The sequence below is a fragment of the Calonectris borealis genome, chromosome 1, assembly GCF_964195595.1.
Source record: "Calonectris borealis chromosome 1, bCalBor7.hap1.2, whole genome shotgun sequence".
In the NCBI taxonomy this organism is placed as follows: Eukaryota; Metazoa; Chordata; class Aves; order Procellariiformes; family Procellariidae; genus Calonectris; species Calonectris borealis.
Window position 1 is genome coordinate 137,725,310 of NC_134312.1, and position 25,014 is coordinate 137,750,323.

The following is a 25,014-nucleotide window of genomic DNA, read 5'->3' on the forward strand; positions in this document are numbered from 1 at the left end:
TCAGCTCCTCCTCTGCAGGAGACTGCCTCTGAAGTCTGCTGGCAGACTTGCTCATGTGAACGCTCCCTAGCCTGCTTCAGTCAGTTTTTCACATTTCTTCAAGCTAACCTAAGCCATTTTGACTGAATCAGGTTAGAAAACATTGATATGAGTAGCTCTACAAACAGCAACCAACGAATGACAAACAGCTAAGTACAGAAACCTCTTTCATCAGTTCAGATGGATATGAATCCCATCAAAAATCTAATCAGTCAAGGACATTCAAAGAGTTACAGATTCACACCAGCAGTATAACTATACTATTAAGTTTCCCCTAGCCACATGAGCCCTTGAATATTCCATTCAAAGTGGATTTTGAGGGTCACACTGGTAAGTCTCTATATATTTTAAGACTAGTAACCCTCTTACGCAATCTGGTTCAAGTTTTTGCAAGTCTCTTGCACTGGTTCAGCTTAAAAAAAAAAACAACCAAACAAAAAAACAAAACAGGTATAAAAATAGGAAAGCAGTAAAAGAAGAGCGACAGTAGGGATGGGGGATGTCAAAGATCCACGTTACTGTACTTGAATATACAAACCTAAACTTCTTAAATTCAAAGAGATAGTGTCCGGGGAAGTCATGTCAATTAAAAGTGTCAAGAAGCGCAAAAGGGTGCTACTTTTGAGAAAAGTTCTTTGGTTGTTATGAGAGCAAGATAGTTTGTAATGTTATATCCAATAGCAGTTTCAAGAGAATTTTACGAAAAATTTTGTTCACATAAAGACTACACTAACTGGACCTTCAGAATCTTCGCCGCCCCCCCCCCCCCCCAGTCTTTTGAGAATCATTGACAAGGCAATACCGACACTATTAATAACCCCTGCATGCAGAAATTGTCATTTTAACAGCTTAAACACAGTCACACAATAAGGTTTAAACTCTCTTCATAACTTGCCTTATACTCACAGGTACCAACAGTGGAACAAAAACAGATTTGCCCTATTATACACACTCTAACATTCCTGCAATAGAAAGGATTAAGGATGGAGTTTCAGCCAGTATTCCAAGATTAATCTCTTGTTAGATAGTCGTTAGTATTTTATTGAATTGTCTTTTTAGAAAAACAGAGTCTAAGCCTAGAATGAAACATGTTTGCAAAGTGGATTTTGAGGTACTTGGATTCTGCTAAAGATTCCAAACTTCTGTAATTTGAGAAAGACTAAAGCTTACATATGTTTTTTTGGTACAACAGAAATGCATTAAAAAATAGTACTACTACTAAATGGTAATCTTTAGAAATAACGATCACCAAATCTGCATGCATCCATGCCAAACATTCATTTAACAACCATTAAGTTTAACAGACTCTTTACAGAAGTTTTTCTGAGGAGCAGCACCTAAATTGCTAAAACCAAGGTAATCCTTATCTTTTCAGTTCAAAAGCTTTAACACACCAGTACACTCTGAAAAAGTGAGTGACAATTAATGTCAATGGTAGATTTCAGATTTCCTTTGGCCTCTTAGACTAAGCTTGCCGTTTACATTTGAAAGATGATTTCTCCTAACCACTAGTTTCTGCAAATCTGGGAGGAATGTGTTGAGTTTTGCATTACAGGTAAATGTTCTAATGGAAGTCTTCTGAACTAGGAAGGATTACAGAGTCATTAATGCAGTAGTCTATGAGCTTTGAGTCCTATTTTCTCCCAGTAATTTTAAAATCCGCGTCTGCCTTGACAAAGCAGAGGATTCTGAAGGCCAGAGTTCTAAGTCATGGACGAGCTTTTGATGACAATCAAGACAAGAATTGTATCTCAATTCATTTCTACTGAATGTGTTGTCAGATTTCTAGGAACTCAGTTCTCACTTAATTCCTATTTCCAGAGCTAAGGTGTTTAAAACTGCCTAAAGAGACATCCTTCAAGTCTGTAGAAGAAAACTCAATGATACAGAAAGGGCTTTGCTCCCTATGTTGTCAATGCTCCCACCTCTCATTATATGCACTTAGCAATCTCAAAAATACTAATCAAGCGCAAACAAGACGTTTTAGACAGTCAAAATCACACATTTACACAGCAGCCACTGTGAACTTTATTAAGAAAAGAAGTGTTTTCCAGTTAAACTGCCATCACTTTCTTGACTTCCTCGCTTACTTGTAGAAAATCTGTTCTTTCATAATGGTTCTGGAAATTATTTTTTGCCAGGTAAATGCTGAATCACTGGCAATGTATGCTCTCCTTGGAACTCTGGCAGCCTTACCATGAAAAGAGCTATATACACCTTTGCAAAATGCAAAGTAAGAAACACATCTTTCATTCAAGCAACAAAGTCATTCTTGAGGCAGATGTCACACTAGCCAAACAGCAAAAACACCTTACGTTAAGCAATCTTTTCTATCATGATAGTTCCACAAAATGAAGTGCAATTTCTGAGGAAAAAATCCGTAAGATACCAGTTATGCATTCTCTTCATGTAACTGTGTAGTCAAGTCTTATTTCTCAGGCTGGAGAAGTTGAGCTAAAATGAAACACAGCATGATGACCTATCTTCATGGAAATGTCCTGTTGCTAATGCATCTGCTTTTGCCTCCTTTCCTCTTTAATAGTCCTATGCAGTCCTATGCATTAGAAGTCAGAACAAGGCTTGTTCATTCATCTGGAGTCAGAGTTATATTCAATCCTCTAAGCAACTCACAATGCAGTCTATACACATCTCTGAAAAGAAGTTCTCCATTCCTAAGTAATCCAACCATCACAGAAGATATTTCCCTACTTCTTCAACTCCAGAAGTTGTTTTAATTCCTTTTTCATCTTCATCTTGTAGTCACGTGGCAAAATAGCATTGTCATGGGCTATGTATAGTAGGATTTAATCTTTATTAATAGCTTCAGTAGATTGCCCGAGGATTTTTAGTACTGTAGTAGGCTTCACATGCAGCTACATAAGCAGATTCTGGGAAGAAATCATCATGGTATTCTGCTAAAAACCTGAGAAGAAAGCACACCAAAAAAAGGACAGAACATGAAACATTTAAGAGAAAAGCTATTTTCAAATTAATTTTTAAGCTCAGCAAAACCACAGCCTGGGAATGAAGAATTATTACACTTTGAAATTTGGCATACAAAAGGCTTGCCCTATTTTTACAAGTTTTACATAGTGAGAAACAGCCTTTCCCTACCATTCTCAAATCCAAATAACATTAAAAAAATTTGCTCAAGCTCAATTAAAAAAGAAAAAGTTGAAGCTATACTCAGAAAAGAATGCAAAGAACTATCACAGAAGGAAAAAAAAAAGTGAAGAAATCTTTCTGCAACTTCTGTCAGTCACCTGCTCAGCATACTATTTTCATTTATGTCAAAACCAGGATTTTCAGTTATCACTATGTCAGTGTCTTATACAAATGGCCAGAAACTCTTAAGTCAAACTGTATCTTTTAAAGTAAGTAAAGCTGTGATTTCTTCTTTCATGTGCCTGTGCATTTAGGGTCTCCACCCCTCATGAGTAGTTGATTTAAATATGGCTCTCAAAGACAAATGCGCATCCTTCGCAAATCCAGTTCCCTAATTTCGTATTTCTGCAAGCTGGTCTTCAAATATTATTCAAACAGCCAGGCACCCAATATTTTCTCATGTCTTCCTGCTCTGCTAACATATAACTCTTTCTTTGGTTTAGGACTGAAAATGAAAATAAACAGTGCTGCTACTAACACCAGTGACAAACAGCTAAAATGACTATAAGCTCTCTGCTCTTTCTTTTGTATACAAAGATAGCGGGTATACAAATGGGGGCAAAAGGGCAAAACAGTTCTTAAAATCTGAAGTACACGAACAAGCTGTACTTCAGAAAAAAACACAGACCTTCAAAAATACCTGGATATTAAAGATCAGCATCAATAAACATGGCAAAATGTTAGCTACAGGTTTTCTGTTTGAGTTAGAGTAGGAAGCAACAGAAACAACAGGAAACAATGTCATTTGCAGAACCTGGTTTCTCTCAAGAACCACTGGCTAGGGAGATGATTTCACTATTGGAAGCTGAAAGTATCAGTTTTGCATAACCAACACTCTGGACATAGAGAGTCCAAATTAAGAAAAAAAAATGGACACGTGAATGCAGTTAAAACCATAGTGTTTCTCCAACCTCACTCACAGCTACACTGCCTGAACTGGGCATGTCCTTTGATCTTAAGAAAGCCAAAACATGAAAACCTGACAAGATTCTCTATATAAGGAATCAGGAATATATTAATTGCTGAGAACTCATACAGAAAGGTTACCGCACAAAAATGCAGATAAATGAAAAAAGGTTGATTTTTCACACACACACAATCCTTGTACTTGAAACAAGCGCTAAACTGGAGGAATAACTAGTTACATCCTACTAATTCTAGGAAAAGCAGTGAGAAATACACGCTTTTTTAGAAGAAATCAATCCTTCATTGTGTCACCATTTATTTAGAAGGCACTTTGTCAACTTCCTCCGTACTTGCTTATTTCATAGGAATTCCGTAATTAACAGATAGAGGGACCTAGGATCATTTCTGATATAAAATGTTTCAGATTTAAGACATGCAAGTGAACTGGCTGGACAACCAATACACTTTCCGAAGATCAAACGGCAGCTTGTTTTTGTTTCTAAATGTTACCTAAGGAATTGAGCAGAAAAGGCTCCGTTACATGACCCGTAACAGTGTCTAATCAAGCACATAATTTCTGGCAATATTCAGCTGTGCAGGTACTGCCAAAGGGGAGAAAGATCTCTCTTGTATTTAAAGCAAGGATCCAACTGGCTCTGCCACAGACTGACACCACATAAACTATCACAATAATAGGAGCTAAGTAAATTTAAAGTCCCACACAGTCTTCACTCACGCAGTCTTTAGTGCATTAAATACTTCAGCATACTTTTTACTTGTAAGTATTCATACTGTGCTAGCTTCTCATTGGGTCCAACAGCAGCTTCCAATTTTATTAAATAGCACAAAGCAAAAAGGATTACATAATTAAGGTTGACAAATAATTTTAAAAAAACTTATATGAAAACTATTTTGCTAAATCAAAAAAATTGATTTTAGTATTACAGCATGTTACAGTTGCATTATACCAATTTCCTATTCACAGAAATAAAGGTATTTAAATAAAGGAAATAAAAACAGCAGTGAAATATGAAATATTTTTCCCTGAAAGAACAAAAGACAGTCACAATCAATGCAATGAACTATTAAGCAGTGAATCCAAATGAGTTAAACTTTGGCAAAAGAATGAACCAGAAAAAAACAGTTTTATTCTCTTCTTGAACTAAAAAAATAGGACAAAATCTAGACTAAAACCACCAATATTTGATTAACGCACAGTTTGAACCACACTAGTTAGTGATTTACTAGCCCTTTGTCATTAAAACCATTCACCACCTACTGTTCTAGGCTTACCAGGCCATAAATTGCTCTTATTCTTTATAAAATGCTTTTTTTCATGAGATGGAGATACCCCGTAGAAAATAGTCCAAAGAAACACAAAAACAATTCACACCATCAGATCCTCCTAATCTCCACTGAAACACATCATTCATTTGCACTACACACACACCCCCCTTACTCTAGGAAAACCACTACAGAAGAGTACTGAAATTATAGCAATTTAGAAGTTAATAAAATACCTGAGTCATCAATTGCTACAACCTCTGACTGTAGTTAGCTACAAATCACTTTCTGGGATATGTGGGGTTGGTATGAAGTGAGTGTGGTAAGTCCTAAAACTTAACAGACTTGAGTCTAACTTTTATTGCACAAGATTAAGATGAGCCACAAATGGAATTTAATTAATAATTCTTCATTAACACATATTAATAACTTCAAGAGATAAACTACAGGGGCCAATCAAATTCTTAGTGTAATTGGATAACATTCCGTAAAACACAGTACCAAGTGCTAGATCATACGAGGGAGTATGTTTTAAAAGAACATCAATAAAACAAAGGAACCTTCAGAGGACATTGTGTAGCTGATAGTTCCAAGAGTTTTAAGGGCAAGTAATGGGAAACAGGTTCATCTTCTCTTACAAATCTCCTGACTTTTCCTTAAGAACATCAGTCATAAATGCCAGTTTGGTGCAAGCTAAAGTGACAGCTGGTAAAGATGAGAAATTTTAGCTGAGATGCTTGTGGCACAGCTACAACTCAAAAAAAAAACCCACCACCAAAAAAGCACGCAGAATGCATGCAGTCAAACGTACATCTCTCTGTTCTTAATGTAACAGTTGTGAAAAGCAAAATACCCCAGAGCTAGCAAATACAAATTACTTTCTCCAGAGAAGCGAGAGGAAACAGGCAAAAGAACACAAGGTCAACTTATGTCCCAATCCCTTGTATATACAAAGAGCAGTGGCGCTTCTGCTTTCTATTCAAACTACATCGCAGTGCAGAAAGCTGACACAGAAATACTAGGAGTCTCATAAGACTCTTAGCTACTGGATACTTCACTAATGCTTTGTTCTTGGAAAAGCTGAAATAGCACAAAGATCAATCACACTGGCACCTGCAAGTCATGAGCCAAGATTTAAAAACAGAAGGAGCTGTACTTAGCAAGCAGAGCCAATGTTCAGCTATAGATCAGAAAGCACATTGCTACTTAGCTATTCAGAAATTGTTTCATTACTTTTAACTTACAAATCTGATAAATTCAGTCACCTGTTGCATTATTGCCTTGTTCATTTTTATACTTTTTACAAAGTTCATATGCGTATACCTATACAGTGAAACTGCTTAGGAGTAACCGAGTTTTGAGATGCACAGTCCACACAAACATGTGCATCATGATCTCATCATGAACATCCACAAAAAGAATACTTATGCTTTACACTCATGCTCAGAACCTAGAGGTAACATGGCACAATGCAGCTATTTCCCTCTCTACCACTGGTTCCTAGAAAAGCAACACTTCAGAAAGGACTAGAGGAGATGGAGACAAGGGAAAGAGACACGTGGGCAACCTAGCTTGAAGAATTCCTATGTTCTGACCTTCAAGTGTGGCAGTCTGTAAGCAAGCTTAGCTCAGGTGACTCCAAGCAATAGCCTCACAAATATACTACCATCTGGCTGAGAGTTACACAGGCAGATCTACCAAAAAGAGGCACAGAACTATCGTTACCCACATTAAAAGGCCACTTGACATACATATGTCAGGAACATTTCTCAGAGTCACTGAATTAATATGAGCTTTAAAAGCATCATCTGGTAGGGAAAACGTCCTTGTCTTGGCAGCGTCAACACAACCTATTACCTCAACAGTCTCTGCATGAAGAAAAATGTTCTTTAAATATCAGTTACTATCACATGAATAAACTCAGGGACAGCCTGAAAAGTGTGAAAACTATGAAGAAAGGACAACCTCAGCCATAAAGATATAAGAAAACAGAGTTAGAAGGAAAAGTTTCTAGGAAGGTGACATCTTACACACTTTCGCTACAGAGTTCTGGAATGTAAGCAGATGCTTTGATGAGATCAGTGGCCAGGGCTAGATGCTGTTTGAAAGGCAACCATCTAAAGGAATTTGCTTAAAGAGCACGACCTTAGAGAGGTCCTAGTTCTATGAGTCACCTCATCAAAAGAAACGTCATTTGCAGATTAAGAAGCTGTCTCCTCTCTGAGACTACTACTCAAATGCAGTATTTGAAAGCTAAAAGGCTTAACTTCACCCAAAAACGCATGTCACCACCTGCCCCCCACCCCCTTCCAATTGATAGGCATGTCTCCATCTGGAAGGCTGTTCAGGGCAAAAGCTCACCAACACAAAGTTCATCATAATCCCAACGTAGTCAATAGAACAAGTGAAGTGAAAAGTTTCAGATGTTTATTCTGATATCCAGTGTCTCAAGAACCATACCAAAGGAACAGACAGACATTTTATTGACTGGACTCTTGTCACTCATCCACACACAGAAACAGAGATCATCTTCCTTGGCCTTTAAAGGGCAAGTGCAGAGAAGATGCCAAGCTGCCAACATAACATTTCTGGTAATCAAGCTGAGTGAGTGAAAATTAAAAGTGGTAACTTCTAGTAGACCTTTCGGGAAAACAGTCCTACAAAAGCTCAATACAGGAGTCCTTGGTTGGTCTTGAGGATAAAGACCCACTTTTGGCAAGGCCAGCACAGATCCCAGAATCAATTCCTAGAGCTGCCTTCTAAAAGCGACCATAACACACTTAAAATATTTTGGGCAACCTCCCACTTTAGATGCATGATCCAAACCTCTGCTATTATAATTAGGAATATGCTCATTCAAATACCCAGACACCTGATGATTTGGTAAGCAGAAGGAAGACAAGCAATCCACACAGTGCAGTTTCAGGAAGTATTTTTGGCAAAGCAATCAAACCTTAGTCAAGAACAATAAGCACACACAAGCAGATTCTGCAGACCAACCAGACAACAAAAGCCTACTGAAAATAAGAACCTGTACAATACCAGGTACTCACTGACTAAGAAGCATTCAACATAAAGGTGCCAAAAGTTTGAAAGGACCCAAAATGGCAGTTACTTTTCTACGCACTCAATGAATACAGCGAAGCCCAAATACAATGGTAGTAACGCCCTAAAATAAGGCATATACATTCACTGTGCAGGCAGAATTCCTTCATTTCAAAGTGTTCCAAAACTTTCAAAAAAATAAGTTCCTTTACCTGTTTGTGCCTCTAAATCCACACCTGTCCATTTACACTCAGAACCTTGATTTTCTCACATTTAGGTTCCAATTCCACAAAGTTTTCTAGTATGTCATAATTGCTACGCTGCACAGGTACTTTTTGTCAAGCAACCAGTTAATCCCAAAATTGAGAGGCAAATAGAAAGGCCCTAATCGATATAAGAAACAGTAGCAGAATTGCATTCTTTGTGATCTTTCAAAAAGTGGTTTTTCATCAGTTGCCATCTTGCAACTTTATTAAGTCACAATGAGCAGGAACTCCATCACAACTTCACCTAAATAAAGATGTTTTCTATTCCATTCACCATGTGCAGTGCTTCATTTTTTCATTCTCAGAAAGCCACTAATAACCTCTCATTAATTGCACATTAGCACAGACTAGTGGTCATAATTCATCACTGCAATTATATATAGTACAATTACTACACTCAAAAAATGTTGTGCTATCAAAACCAGAGATCTATTTCTTAAGGTTACTTCAAACAATTTGTCATCTTTCTATATACACGTTTTATTGTCACAGCCCTCTAATTTGGTCACATCCTGATTTGGCTTCCTTCTCATAAAATGAGCTCAACAGTATTAAAATACTTTTCTACCCATGGAGCAGAGTGGCACTATAGATACAAGCAGGTTGTAAAACATCAGGAAAAAAATGAGATCTAAAATGAAAGAGACAACTTACAGGATATACTGAGTTTGAAATATCAGTGGGTTTTTAACAAAACCAAAGTCTTTGACCATTAAGAATGTAGTTTTCCATGATCTGAACTACTACATATTGGCCTCATCTGGAAAAGTGTATTAGAATTTTTAGAAGCATTATTTTAGAAATATTTCATCACTTACTCATTCTTCTGAATTTCATGAAAGTCAAAATACCTATGGCTTTCTGAAGTGCTGTACCGTTTTGTTTTGCTTTTTTTCCTAAAATGCAAACAACATTGACTGAAATTACCCCAGTGAAGATGGGTCTTGCTATTCTAAAAACAGACATGTTCTATTCTTCTAATTTTTAAGAATCCCCTATTGGTCAACAGTCCTCAGAAGTGACCTCTCTGATCCCAAAACAGTTTTACAAGTCAAGGCTGTGTTCAAATCAATGGAAACCGCGAAACAAAAACTGGCACCATCTTAACTATCATTTGTCATCACTTAAGCAGCATCTGGAGGCATGCTACACACCTCACAGAGAAGTCATATAATACAGCACATACAGCATTTTATTAAAAATACGGCTGAAATAATGGGATTGGTTAAAAGACAATACTTACTCTATCTCAAAAACTATTAACAGGCAGGAAGATTTAATCAAGGGTCCTTTGCTAGTAAGATTACCAGTTTATAGGCACCAGCTACTGTGTTAGCTTCCACCGCTTGCTCCTGAAGACTAAACTCAAACTCAAAGTGAAATTCAGTGAAACCAGCTTGCGAGTTTGTCACTAAAGTCCATTTCAGACTGTTAGTCTTCTGCAAGTATTCTTCTGCAAGTATGAATTATTTCAGACCTAAATAATTTGAAGTGAAGACTGAGTTTTGTACTTAATTTGAGAAACTAACTTTCTTTACTTCTGCAAATTCTGTAATTGAGAAATCAACTTTCATGTTCTCCATGAAGAAATTTTCATTATGCATACTTGTAGAAACTACTTCATATGAAACTCAAAAAGATATATTTCATACATCCCTTAAAAATATATGTTGTCTGGGAAACTGAGATCAATCTTGTCTAGCAGCAATCTGAGGGCATGACTGGAAAATATTACCCATGTAGCGTCTCAAAGTGAATTTAATGCATCTATCAAGTACTGAGTAAACTCAATAAAACAAGCTTCCAGACAAAGTGTTATATTAAATAAGTCTCAGTTTCTCAGCCCACATGAGATTAATAGTACAAATGTTAAATGAAACTGTAAATTTTAGCCATAAAATCATAATTCAAAATTAAATCAGTATCTATGCCAGAACTAAATCAGTTGTGTAACACATAGAAGTTTTATTTAAAAAATACATAAACTACTTATGTTTGGACTACTCTACCTAGATTTCAAAGAAGATTTAGAAACAGTTTTATTAATGTGAACAGACAGCTTCAATCCCTTGTCTGCTATTAGAAAAATAAAGAAAGGGAGAGCACTTCAGCTTGTCACTCAAGAACAATTCACTAAAAAAAAAAATCAGGCAGTCTTACATAAACTGGCTGCTATCATTTAATGCATACAGACTATGTAGGACAGTTTTTACCTTTCAAAAGGTAAGCCAGAACAGAACTGATAGAAAATATTTTTAAATAAACATCCATTAATCCTTTCATTCCCAAAAAGGAAAAAAAAGAATGTGAAAATTGAAGAAAAACTAGTACAAGATGTCACCTCAGCCTCAAGTTTTCTCTTGTGATGAAAAACAGATAATGGAGAAGTATTTCTGTGATAAAAATCAAGTTTGAGCAAGTTTCTAGAAAATGTAAGTGTTTGACCACTTTCAATGACATATGGGACACAGGAAGAAATATCCAAATGAAAGATGTCCTAAAGCCCCATGAATACCTGTTGGGGATGGAAAAAAAAAATTGCATTGGTTTCTATGTTACCTATTTGAATACACAGTAGCATATCCAGTAAGGAAACTAGTCTAAGAAGAATATTTATGACAAAGCTACCTAAAATAGAATGGTTCCCTACAGCAGTAACTGTAACTTGGAAGCTTTTTCAATTTGACCAGTTCTGACAAAGCCATAGAAACCATTATTTCAGCATAGAAAAGAAACCTTGAGAACAGCATCAGCAAAACATACATGACACTGGCGTAGAAAGTACTTGAAAAAACACACAGCCCTTGAATATTTTGTGGTACTAGATATGAGATATCCACACTATGCTTGCCTTGGGGGACTCATTTTCGTTTAGTTGTAGTCTGGTCTTGAGGACTGAATGCCCCCTAATACTGGAGCACACTTCTGGTTAAGCGTTTTCCAAAAGGAATCCAGCTTGTGTACTCAGAGCATTCTGCAACACAACACAAAGCATAGTAAGCGGGAACTACCGAGCGATTTGCTTCAAAAGCACAGTTCTATCTGACTTAAAAATGCTGATGTGGAAACATCTTCTGACTTTTTTTTTTTCTATTGATAGATGACTACACATTTCAACAAGACCATCAGATGGAAAAAATAAAACACATATTGATATTACCGCTAGAACTTTCAGTTTAATCACCTCCCTACTTGCATGGGGGGTGGGGGACATGTTTTCTCCTACCCTCTATTCCACTCCACCACAGCTCATCCACAGAATGGGTATGAAGAAACTGTGTTTAAGATGCTAAAGAGTAGAGACCTGCTCTGACCAACACATAAGAATCTGAACAGGCAGAGGTCTAATAAAAAATGATTTGATCCACAGTGAGTTAAGCACCCTAAATAATACCCACTCCAAGCAAAAACAGGTTTCCAACAATAAGCACTAATGTTGTCCTGCCTAACGTAAACATATTCTGAATACTAACAAGGATCTGACAAAAAAAGCCACCGAGGCGAAGGGCTCCAGAGCACAGGATCGCGGGGGGATCCTTCCTAAACCTGGACTTCAGTAAGGCCTTTGACACTGGCTCCCACAGCATTCTCCTAGAGAAGCTGGCGGCTCACAACTTAGACAGGTGCACTCTTCGCTGGGTAAAAAACTGGCTGAACGGCCGAGCCCAGAGAGTTGTGGTGAATGGAGTTAAATCCAGTTGGCAGCCGGTCACGAGCGGTGTTCCCCAGCGCTCAGTACTGGGGCCGGTCCTGTTCAATATCTTTATCAACAATCTGGATGAGGGGATCGAGTGCTCCCTCAGTAAGTTTGCAGACGACACCAAGCTGGGCGGGAGTGTTGATCTGCTCGAGGGCAGGAAGGCTCTGCAGAGGGACCTGGACAGGCTGGATCGATGGGCCGAGGCCAAATGTATGAGGTTCAACAAGGCCAAGTGCCGGGTCCTGCACTTCGGCCACAACAACCCCAGGCAACGCTACAGGCTTGGGGAAGAGTGGCTGGAAAGCTGCCCGGAGGAAAAGGACCTGGAGGTTGACAGCCGGTTGACAGCCAGCTGAACATGAGCTGGCAGTGTGCCCAGGTGGCCAATGGCATCCTGGCCTGTATCAGAAGTAGTGTGGCCAGCAGGAGCAGGGAGGAGATCGTGCCTCTCTACTCAGCACTGGTGAGGCCGCACCTCGAATACTGTGTTCAGTTTTGGGCCCCTCACCACAAGAAGGACATGGAGGTGCTGGAGCGTGTCCAGAGAAGGGCAACGAAGCTGGTGAAGGGCCTGGAGCACAAGTCTTATGAGGAGCGGCTGAGGGAACTGAGGTTGTTTAGCCTGGAGAAAAGGAGGCTGAGGGGAGACCTCATCGCGCTCTACAGCTACCTGAAAGGAGGTTGTAGCGAGGTGGGTGTTGGTCTCTTCTGCCAAGTAACTAGCAATAGGATGAGAGGAAATGGCCTCAAGTTGCGCCAAGGGAGGTTTAGATTGGACATTAGGAAAAATTTCTTCACCGAAAGGGTTGTCAAGCATTGGAACAGGCTGCCCAGGGAAGTGGTTGAGTCACCATCCCTGGAAGTATTTAAAAGACGTGTAGATGTGGCGCTTAGGGACATGGTTTAGTGGGCATGGTAGTGTTGGGTTGACAGTTGGACTCGATGATCTTAGAGGTCTTTTCCAACCTTAATGATTCTATGATTCTAAATAAAGATGTAAAAAGGAATCAGTAAAAATTAAATGCTTCAGGAGAAAAATTTTGTATTGTAGAAACTTTGACATTTGAGACATCTTTTATTTTCAATAAACAATTAAAAGTAAAAGCATTTTAAAGCTTTCACCTCCCTGATATCTAACAGGACTTTCGATATGCCAGTGCCACATTATGTTACTTTTCAGTATGTGGCTCCTTAAGAGTCTTTGACCAAAACAGTTAGAAGTTCCACACTTGTTCCAGATGTTTACCATTTACAACACCTTCTCCTGTAAGTTTTCCTTGCCAGATTTATTTTCCACTGTACTGATGCTACACAATATAGTGCCACACTAGATATCTAACTACTGCTACAATGTCATGCAGAGATATTAACTAGAGTACCTGACAAACAAAGCTGATCATGGTGCAGGTATGACCATACTGACTCCAGCCATGGAGCTACTGTGGTCAAAAACGGCTTGGGTATCCCTACAAGCCACTGCATCGCAGTGAAACCTTTCTGTTTAAAGCTCAGTTAGAACAGACTTTCCTTTAAAAAAACTACCATAATTAAAAATGTGTTCTAAAGCATAAGTTTCTCCCCCTACTAATACTAATGCAACATCAAAACTCTCAGATCATGCTCTCAAAAATAACAATGCAGAGTTTGTATTTCTTCATAAAACATGCTTCTTAACCAAATCAGACTTGTCATTCTATACATACTAGCAAACAAACTTTTATACTTCAGTTCTCTGTGTTTATCAAAACTTTAAGTAGGGAGTTCAGGTTCCCTTCAATTTGAATTACAGAATCAAAAATCTTGTATTAATCTTTATTCAAATTGTTATTATTAATATCTTATATTAATTTTATCACACTTGTAGTTATAGAAAATTAACATCTTATTTTAAAACCCCTTTGTCATTCCAGGACACTTAGATCTACGTAACGATGGAAACACTGCTATGGTACATCGTGTCACATTACCTCAGAAACATTTCGAAGTGTTTTACTAAGGCCTTTAGGTTTTTGTCAGGAAAGCACATCTTCCCCAGTATTTCTGGTAGCTTTACTGTAAATAAGAGAAATAATGTTTACACCTGTTCTTGTAAAAGCAACTTCTAATTACTTTTATCTACTATACAGAAAAGAAGAATATAAAAATTTCTTCTCCCTGCAGCCTCCACTTTTCTTTGCAAGTTACTCAGTGATCTTTCAAAGCCTTACTAAAAAGAAACATACTGAGAAAGTGAATGCTGCTTGGTTTGATGATGTTTGATAGTGTATTGGAAGTAATGCTTGTTTGCTTTTGTTAAATGAAGGCTTATAGAACCAGTAAAAGATAACCAAATTTATGAACAGCCTAAGACTTTTAAACAGATTAAAATGTACATTTCTCCAAGAATAAAACTAAATGTGATAAAGCAAACAGAAAATCACATAGATACGGTCACTGGGAGAAAAAAAAAGAAGAGGAAAAAGAAAACAAATAAAGCGATTTTGATTGAGCACAGAGTTTTGCATCAGTTTACCAAACATCCGTAGCAAATGTTGAGATCCATAGATATATGAGGGAGGTGGTGGTTGATCACTTGGTGGATAATTCTCTGGCATCAATTTCCAGGACAAAACCTAAACATAAAACATGAAAATGTTGGTTATGAAATCTTTATAGCACCATAAATAATTTAGTCTGTAGAGAACTTCAAAATTAAAGATTAAATAAGTAATACAAACAAAACCTTTTCTTACATAGACCTACTCTGAGGCCCACAAAACCTTTAATCACTGAATCTAGGACAGTAACATAAAAATCTGTTACCTCATTCAATTCATTGTTTCTTCTACCTTCAAAGCCAGTAAAAACCGCACTCCCCTCTTTGCTAGGAGTCAAAGTTATAGGTGAAGATGATCCACTATGGACAGGGGTTTCTTCAAAAGAGAAGGAAAAACAAAACAAAACAAATCAGAAATAAATTTTATTATCTGTTTTATGGAACTACAAGCCATTAAACATAACTCAGGTCTGCTGCTAAAATGTTTAGAGAGTCTTAAACACTGGAATTCAATAAATGCTATCCTAAAGTAGGCTCACAGAAAAGCAGCTCCTTGAATTCTGTTGAGAAATACAGTACCAAAGTACTGAGAATATTGCTTTGTATTTCTCCCTTTGGTATAAGGTCTCAGAGATAAATAATTGATACAAAAAGTAACGAATTTGCACTTCAATCATTCAGTTCACAGTCCACACGGCATTAAAAAAGAACAGGACTTTAAAATCTTGTTTAGAGCAACAATTTAAAGAGCAAAACCTACTTTTTTCCAGGTGCAAGAAGAGCTTTGGCATAGAAGCTGGGGTCTCAAGATGCCGTCGTTTAGGTTGCGGCGAAGCACTGCTTTCCGATAACCTGTCACAGTTAGAACTATGACGTGTAGAACGTCTCAGTGACTGCAGAATTTCAGGTTCAGCTTTTCGTCTTTTTGGTGTGGCTGGCTCCCCTGTTGTAGGCTGGCTGTCAGTTGACTGAGGCGTTGGCGGATTCAACAGAGGAGGACTTGGGGAAAGCTCCTCCTGATTTCTAGGAAATAAAGGCAGCTCTACAGAAGTGATCAGGGCTCTTCCCCCAAAAGATTCTTCTAGTTTCACAGATCTTGTTAAATACTTATTCAGATTAGACAGCCTCCTCCCAATAACTATCAAAGTGATGAAGCCTTCTTTTAAACACTATTTTCCGGAAGTATATTTCTTCTCAAATTTAAGAGTTAATGAGCATAGATTTACATTTCAATGTAAATTTTTTTTTGCCACACAGTTGCAGCGTAACTCTACACCAGTCAGTACAAGCCCCTTTGGAAGTCAACCAGATAGAAATTCAGAACCTGAATTCAGGCAAGCAATTCACAGAAAAGTTCAACATTTTATCAAGACAATTTTTAAGTCAAAGTCTGTGAGAAATCATCCTATTCTGAACATGTAACCACATTCTATTGCATTTTCCTCAGGAGATAAGCAGTATTAGACTCCATATACCCAACCTACCTGTTAGTATTTGTTGAGTTTTCTTTGATGGGAAGAAAGAATTTTGATGAAGTCACCTTCTTAAATTGAGCTTGTTCGTAAGGATAGAGCAAAATTAATGGAAGTGTGAAGTCAAAGGTTATTCTCAGCCCATCTACCATCTCTTTACATAGCTCAACACTAGAAAAAAAAAGATCATTAATTTCAAAGTTGCAAGTCAAAGTTTTTCAGTGCAGTTGTAGGGAATTCCCTTTTAATACAGACCATTAACACCTTAACTACAATATGCTGACTTCATCACTAAGTAATGATGATTGATTAAAAGCATACTTAAAGAGACAGTGATTGCTGTTGGTAACTTCAGACAAATACAAATTTTAAAAGTCTGCTTAATAAGGTCAAACAAAATCATACAATTTTTCTGTTGTATTACTATTTACTGGATTAATAAAATCTACTTTACAGTAAATAGTTCGTTTTTCATGTAAGCGTTATTTTGTTTTTCCAAGTTTACTAGGCTCAAAAAAGAGGCACCTGCCAGAAAAAGTAAGTACTCAATAGATTGAACCTCTGTCTAAAAGGCATATACAGATATCCAGTGAACCAACAAAAACAGATACACTTGCATTGGAGATCAGTTTCCAATGGCCGGCTCCTGGTAACCAAAGCACTTAGAGGCTACTAGGAATTTCAGTTTTGGGCTTGTGTAAAAGACTGGGGTGAGTGCCAGGTGGTGAGTAGATGTGCTGTTACAAGCAGAACCAAAAGTCCAGCCCACCTCCAACACTCTCACCTCTACGAAGGTATTCATGTCTCACGTGCATATATGTGTATGGTAACAGTGATTTGATTCTGCCACAATGACCCACATTAGAAATTCCATACCTTGTATTACACCATTCCATACCACCTGCTAAAACTACTGCCTTTTTTTTTTTTAAAAAAACACTATATATAAATTGGGTCAGGGGACCATCATGGGCAGAAATTCTATCACATCCAAGGTTAATTACCTTCTGTTTTAGAGCAGTAAGGGCAATACAATAAAGTTGTCAACTGAATCTCTCCTACTTAATGGATCACTGAAATTATACACATTTTCCTTATTAAAGCACCCTCTTTAGTGAGGAAGTCATTTAAACATACACCTTTAAAAATCACAATGTGCATACAACCCTCTGTTCATATTTCTGATGCCTCATCTAACTTCTTGTTTGGGAGTTATATTACAAAGAAGGAAAGTATCATTAATCTGTCAAATAATGAATGACATCAATATAAACCAAGACACTCACAAAGACCAAAATATTGCAAGGAATAGTATAATTATGCACCACTGAAATAGAATGTGGTAACAAAAGTCAACATTTCTCTTTGATAAAATATAAGATTTCACCCCAGTGTAGACTTAGATGAAGAAGTAGTTTCATCTAATATTGAGAATCTTTAACATAAGAGAAAAAACAAACAAACAAAAAACCAAAAAACAACAACAAAAAAAACCCCCACACTGCAAACACATACGGTTAACACACTGCATTTGTAGCATGGTAGAAGAATATACAGCTCAGCTGAGAAAACAGCAACTAAGACACAATCAATTTTAATAAACAGGATTGGTGTTACTACATACATTGTTTCCCTACATGTTGACTCTAGGATTTAAGATGATATGTCAATTAAAAAATAAAAAAAATCACCTGCACTTGAAGTTCTCTTTAAGCGTTTGCTTATAAAGGATAAAAAATTTATTATTTGAACCTTTTCAGTTTTATTTAAGCAGGGAATTCTCATATCAGGTTCTCTCTCAGTGCTCAAAAAATTCTTCACATAGACAATAGCAACACATTCTTCCAAAACGGGTAACAATATTCACAAGAACTTAACAGGATAAAAGGGGATATTGATGCTTTCGCATAATTACTTTTCAGATTATAGAGACTCTCTCACTGATAAGCAAATTGCCAGTGTTACTGTAGTATAGGTATCTATCAAATATTTTAAGTCCCATACATAGACATACATCACAGTATAAACTCACAGAAGTGAATAGCCTTGAAACAGAACATGGAATGCAAGATCATTCTTCTTGTGACAATAGTGCTGGACTAAAGATTACTTACTTCTTCTCTGGTGGCACATAATGAAGATTCATATTAGCATGTGGAGTCATCTGATGGTGCCGAGATCTTTCATTGGCTGAAAAAGCAGCATTAATAGCAAAATGTTTCACATATGACTCCAGGATGGTTATTATATTTGTCTGACAAGGAAGCTTCACTAGCTGAAAAAGAAACAACAAATTAATGTCTTACAAAAACAATTAGTAAGTACAGAAAGCTAAAACGGGAGCTTGTAATGTACTGCTTAGTTTAATAAGTCTCTATTATATGAATTTATTTCAGGAGTGATTAATTTGAACCCTGAAACTGCATTTTTGATCAACCCTTTATAAACATCTGGAGAAACAAAAATATGGTCAGGTTAACAAGCTTACCACATTTCCAGCTTTAAAAAAAACAATCTGCACTCTAAAACACAATTGGGTACTGAAACGTTACATTCTTAAATATAATGACAACTCACTGTTTTAGCTATAGAGAAGTCTGCTCCCTACACTCTTTTTATTCTTCCTTATACTGTCTAAGTACACCTTTGCAATATAGTTCAAAAAAACAGGAGTTGTTATATGCAAGAACTACTTTTGATGCCCTCCCCACGCCTCCGTGCACATTCATTTCATAGCTTTTATTTCATACCCGTTTTCTTCTATTAATATAGTAACAGTCTTCCTCAAGCTTCTTTTTCAAGACTTCAGGAATTTCTATGCTTATTGCTCTTTCTTCCATGTCCCTTTTTGTGTGAGTGTCTTGTTCTTCTTTCTACAACAGACCAATGCAAGAAACAATATATTGGTTGTGCTTATGAATATTAGTGAAAAAGAACTTCAGTAGTCAGGATACAATATAACAATCAAGTTTTGTCATGCAAAAATAAAATATATAAAGTATAGCAAATACTTAAGTGGATAGTAGCCTTACTGTAAGCAATTTAACAATACTGCTTTGAAGCCATCTGCGAATTCATTTTTTAAATTTTTTTTTTAATTTAGCATTCGCTTAAGTATTTAACGCAAAAGAACGAACAGAAATTTGTTAGGTTTTGCTGCTTCAGATCACCCACACTGTAGTAGTTAGATTCCACAGACCTTCAGAACAACTGTTTATGCTGTACTTTCTTTTTGATAATGTAGAGAAAATAAATTTTTTTTCATGAAGTCAGTCTTCTCCATTTTAATTTAAGAACACAGTTGACATGCCCATTTCACAGTAAAATACAAAAACCGAAAAGATCCTGCTGCTATTAGGATTTGTCCAACCTGCATAGACTAGTAAAAGTTTACTGCATCCACAAATCTGGATAATCTAGTTTGCTATGTTTTCTCCACATGTGTAGAAAGAGAGGAAAATAAACAAATGTGTATTTTTAGATTAATATCAAAAAATTCTACAAGAATATGACACCTTCTATAATTTTCCAAAACTCAATCACAGTAAGCACCAGGAGTAAGAAAATTATGCTTTTAATTCCAGCTAAATAACCAGCTGTGGCCTATACTTCATCTACTTGAATTTTTCCCGTTTCAGATACAGATGTTTAAATTCTATTAAGTTAAGGAGCTCATGAATATACCATTTCTGTCCTCTCTTCTATGTCACTTTCTTCACTTTTTATTTCTTCATCTGTTCCTTCATCACTGTCATCAGAAGAAGAACTACTTATAGCTGTGTAAAAAAGATTTCACATATTTATCTCACATTATTACATTGCAGAGGTTAAGACCAAACAATTTCAGGCCCCAATGAAAAAAAAAAGAACAAAAAAAACCAAAACAAAAAAAACACCAAAAAAACCCACAACTAGCTTGTTATGTTTAATGAGGATGAATAATTCTAATTTAATTAAACACACAACTATTATCTACAGCACACTATAAACTTCTTAAATATATAAGACAAGAAATTTACAGGAAGTATTCTTGCATCCTCTCTAATTGAAAAACACTCACTTTAAAAAGCTTCCTGCATTTCTGAACACTCTCAGATCTTTTCAATTTTTATTGGACTTTAGTTCTGAACAGTGGATTAATGTATTAATCATTCAATCAGAAGGTCTGGATCTGTGCAGCGACAGTTGCCAGAACATCAGTTAAGTGCCAGCCAGCGTTCCTGTTGGTTTTCAAGCTACACAGAAAAATGCTATGAAATGAAAGAGCTGGCTTGAGAGTGAAATCAGCCAGTCAGCTGACAAGAAACAGACCTTTGTGCCAGGTAGACTGGGGAAAAAGAAAATCTTATTGTCCCCTAAAATATGTAGAAACACATTTAGCAGGGAAAGTGTCTTGTCTCCTAACACCAAACAAAGAAAACTGAGGGCTTCTTGCACCTAGTAATACCACACTAAACAAAGCAGCATTAAGCTCTGAAATCACTGATTAGAGTAGTTGAGTAGAAGTGACGCAACGAAAAGCCTCCGGAACACAAGAAGAAAGGAGGTATCTTAACTTAATAGACGCTTAGCATGAAACATAGTGCTCACTCCTCATATGACCGCCTCCGTATATTTCCAATAGGACTGTGATACTCTCGTGTCATCCTAATAGCAAGTTACAGCATGCACTGTGCACTGTACCCCTCGCTCAAAAAGTTAAAGGCATCATGCCAGTTATCAAAGAATGAAAACAAGCTCACAGTTTTCGCTACTCTCATCATTTTCTTCAGCAGGAAGGCTTTTTAATACCGAATCAACACCAGGCAACCTGCAACGTCTCTTCTTTCTTCCCTTTCTTCTCCTACAGAACATAAAATGGTTCACTGAATTTGGCTAATATTATTTGTTTATCCTAGCTAATTACATTACATGCGAATGCACAGAAAATGTATGTTTGAGTTATTTTCATTAATTAACGTTGAAATAATTTGGACAATGCTTATTTGAGAGTGGATATCTTAATGTCCGTACATTACCTCATATTCGTGTTCTCAAGCAGATCCTCAAGCCATGGCCAACCAATATTAGATTATTGCCTTTGGCTGAAAAATACTTCAGGTTTTCCTAAGTTATTTTTCAAGTACATTTCTTTGGGAAGATGTAGATCCAATTGACAGGCATTTCGCAGCAATAGTTAATAATAATATAGTTATTAAGTGTTGGTCATTTAGAGTGTTGTTTAATAACAATATGTAGGTATCTACCTTAGTATGAGAAGAGTAGCTCTCTAGAATGCACTGATTGTACTGAGTACATATCTACCATCTATAGCATGAGCTTAGAGGCCAAGCTCACTTGTAGGCACAGGGATGTACCTGTTTGAATCTGAAAATCAATCTCTCATTCATTTTGAGACCAAAAGGATTTCTTACATGCGAGCCACAGCCTTCCGTGCCAATTTACGCTGTAATCTGCGGTTTTCGTCTGTATCACGAAGAACATGATCTTCAGCTGCCCATCTATCCCAGCTGAGGATAGGTCAAAAGAAAATTGTTAACGGCTATGAATATATGCCACTCATGATTACTACTGAATTAATGTACATCAAATCTAAAAAGCACTTTTTTACTGTCATTCAGAAGTAACATCTGTATTACAAGGTTTGCATCCTTTTATATTCACATGGCTTCAACTCTCGCGTTGCTATCTAAAAATCTCTCAAACCGTGACTTAACATGCAATACTGTTTGTAGCATTGACACATGCTATAGATCAAAGTGAGAGACTGCACTCATGTACTGGCCTTGATAACCAAACAATCCAGGTCTAGATTTAACAAAGTATAAACTCCTTTTATTAACAAAACCTAGGAGCCACAAGTATATGCCAAAGACAGATACCGCATAAAGTTTAAACTCATGGCTATCAAACTGATCCTCTGAAATTTATGGCTACAGACCAATGTGTCAACATAAGCAAGTATATTAAAGGCATTCACAAAACCAAAAATATTCATGCAAACATCAAAGACCTTTGATATTCTGTGCAATGCTTTTCTTTGCAGAATAAAATAGAAGAAATGGAAGAACTGAAACCGTGCATACAGGTTCTTACCTTCTGTTCCAACCGTTAAAATGGATCAGATATTCTGGAACCTTTCTGCCTTTCTCATCTTTTCCGACAACAATATCAACAATCTGAAACAAACATTGAATAGCATGTATTAAAAAGTTTGAGAGAAAGCGAGCTTTCCAGTATTTAGGAAATTCATGCGCAAAGAAGAAGAAGAAATATTATTTACAAAATGACATATACCTATAATTTTGCCAGTGAATATTGATATGAGCAGAAGATATGGATTCTACTAAATGGTCAGAAAAAGTAGCTTTTTTGTTGAACACTTTTAAAGTTGGGGACTGCTAACCATCTTTGTCCTGTCCTCAAGTGTCCCATGTTTTCAAGACAGACAAAGGGAGATGCAAAACAATGCAGTATCACAATACAGATATGCAGATATACATATGAGCTGCTAACATTTTCTCCCGTGTGCTGCCTCTTCATGCCCTCAAAGCAGGAGGCAACAGAGTTCTACATATATATAAACCTCAGAAACGCTGCTCTCTTGAACAACACTGAATCTTAGCCAGATTAACATTAAAAGGCTTTGTAAATTTCTGAGCCTTTGTTTTCTTCCTCTCTTTCACACATGTAAAATGGGCCAGTCTGAAAGGGCCTGCACCTCAAAAGACATTTCAGGTGGATCATTAAGAAGAGCATCAGGACTAGTAATAAGTCCTGATGGATTCCTGATGAAGTAATCATTCTGCCTGCACTTGAACGGCTCTTGATAGACCGTGTATCTCCAGATGAACCCAGTAGTTAGGCTACAGCAATGTTTTAACTTGGGAGTCCAGAATTTAAGAACTATTGATGCAGTCAAGGACAGTTTGGGGTAACTGAAAGTAAAGAAGAAAAGGCACCATTATTTTCTGCACTCAGGTTACCTCTAGGGCTGGCAATTAAAGCTTTTGGAGTGGTCAGAACATAGGAATACATGTACAAACAAAAGAGCAGCCCAAAATATTACAGGAAGGTTCCTGATCAAAGATGTTTGAAAAGCACTGATCTACACAACTAGCAAACTTGCAGCAAAAAGTATGAATTTGGTCAGGAATCCAGTTGCAATACCTCCCTTTTCACCCCTCTCTGTGACAAAACAAAACAAAAAAAACAGAACCCTGTTTGCAAGTTAGGTACAGATGACTTATGACTGAAAAATTATTTCCTGTCCCACTGATACCCAAAACAATATTTACATAAAGCTCTACAATTACCGTCACTACTCTTAAGGCCAGGCCCAAGTGAGTCAGTCACCTTTTATTGCAACACTTACAGTCCACCACTCACTGCTTGCTATCATATTTCTGTATGCTCTCCTGTACCATCGGTACCATTTAAACCCTTCGGAATAGCAGAAGGGAAGGCAGCAAGGGTAGGAGAGCAGGGAGGGGGAATAAATCGAGCTACGCTACGAAAGTGCAGGGATGAAAATAAGATTTCAGAATTACTTTGCAGGTGTTCAGCCGAGAACGGAAGGCGGGAACCGAGTCCGACACTTCCAGAGCCCCTCGGCGGCTCCGCTCTCTACCTGACGCGAGAGCAAGGCCCCCACGGCCCGGGCTCCATCGCCTCTTTATCACCCAGGCAGCGGGACGCCTCCGCCCCGCGGGGGTGAAGGCCCAGAGGCTCGTACAGAGCTGCTACACGCACCCCCCAGCCCCGGGCTCCCCTCAGCCCCCGGTGGGTGTGCGGGGGAAGGGAGCCCAGCCCCGCCGGGGGGGCCGGGATCAGACGCCCGGGGGGCGATGACGGCAGCACAAGGACGGGGGGAGGAGAGGCCCGCCGGGGATGGGCACCGCCTCGCTTTGTCTCCCAGCCCGGTGACGGCAGGCGGCCCTCGCCCCGCGGCCTCTTCGCCTGCTCCCCCCTCCCCGGGCCAGCGTCCGTGGCCGCAACAAGTGCTCCTAGCAGAGCCACCTCCCGCCCGCGCGCGCGCGCGGCCGGAAGGGGAGCGACCGGGGGCGCGCGCAACGCCCAACGGGGAGCGTTAACGGCCGCAACGGCGGCGGGCCGGGCTCCCCGCCGGCCCCGCCCCCCCGCCCTCCCTCCTGCCCGCCGCGCCTGGCCGCTGCCCCGCGGCGGGACGAGGTGGGGGAAGGGGGTGGGGGGCGGCGGGCAGGGTCACGCGCGGCGGGTCACCTTGGCATCATAGAGCACTTTGGCCTTGGTGGGGTCGGGCTCGAAGCAGAGAACTCTCTCCCCCCGGTGGAACTTAAATTTCATTCCCCGCGAGGTCATTTGTTCATCATGGCGCAAAGGAGAGGAGCCCCGCCCCCTCCGCGGGGGAGGTGCCGCGGCCGGCCCCGCCCCGCCCCTCGCGGCCCCCGGCTCCTCGGGCGGAGGCGGGCGGGCAGGAGGGAGGGAGTTGGGACGCCGCGCCCGGCTTCCCCTGCCTTCCGCGGGTGAGCGGCGGCCGGCCGCGGCCGTTGCGGACCCGGGCTGCCCTCCTGTGCCCGCCCCGCCGCCGGTCACGCGGGGTGCGTGGCATGGGTGCCTGGG

At 38.7% G+C, this 25,014-nt stretch overlaps 1 protein-coding gene across 2 annotated transcripts; it reads right to left on the reverse strand.

Moving 5' to 3' along the window:
• Positions 1 to 2,036: 2,036 nt before the first annotated feature.
• On the reverse strand, positions 2,037 to 24,904 carry MSL3 (MSL complex subunit 3). 2 transcript variants are annotated; one of them, XM_075176286.1, is made up of 13 exons: positions 24,655 to 24,904; positions 22,510 to 22,592; positions 21,828 to 21,923; positions 21,156 to 21,256; positions 20,098 to 20,189; positions 19,164 to 19,286; positions 18,528 to 18,688; positions 16,426 to 16,584; positions 15,702 to 15,964; positions 15,208 to 15,317; positions 14,918 to 15,017; positions 14,373 to 14,457; positions 2,037 to 2,962 (listed from the first exon to the last, which is right to left on the reverse strand). In XM_075176286.1, the coding sequence occupies exons 1-13, from the start codon at positions 24,751 to 24,753 to the stop codon at positions 2,863 to 2,865; spliced, it is 1,572 nt and encodes a 523-aa protein (XP_075032387.1). In that variant the 5' UTR covers positions 24,754 to 24,904; the 3' UTR covers positions 2,037 to 2,862. The 2 variants fall into 2 exon arrangements, with proteins under 2 accessions (XP_075032387.1, XP_075032395.1); XM_075176294.1 differs by lacking the exon at positions 24,655 to 24,904 and having other exon boundaries at positions 21,771 to 21,923.
• Between the last annotated feature and the right edge of the window lie 110 nt (positions 24,905 to 25,014).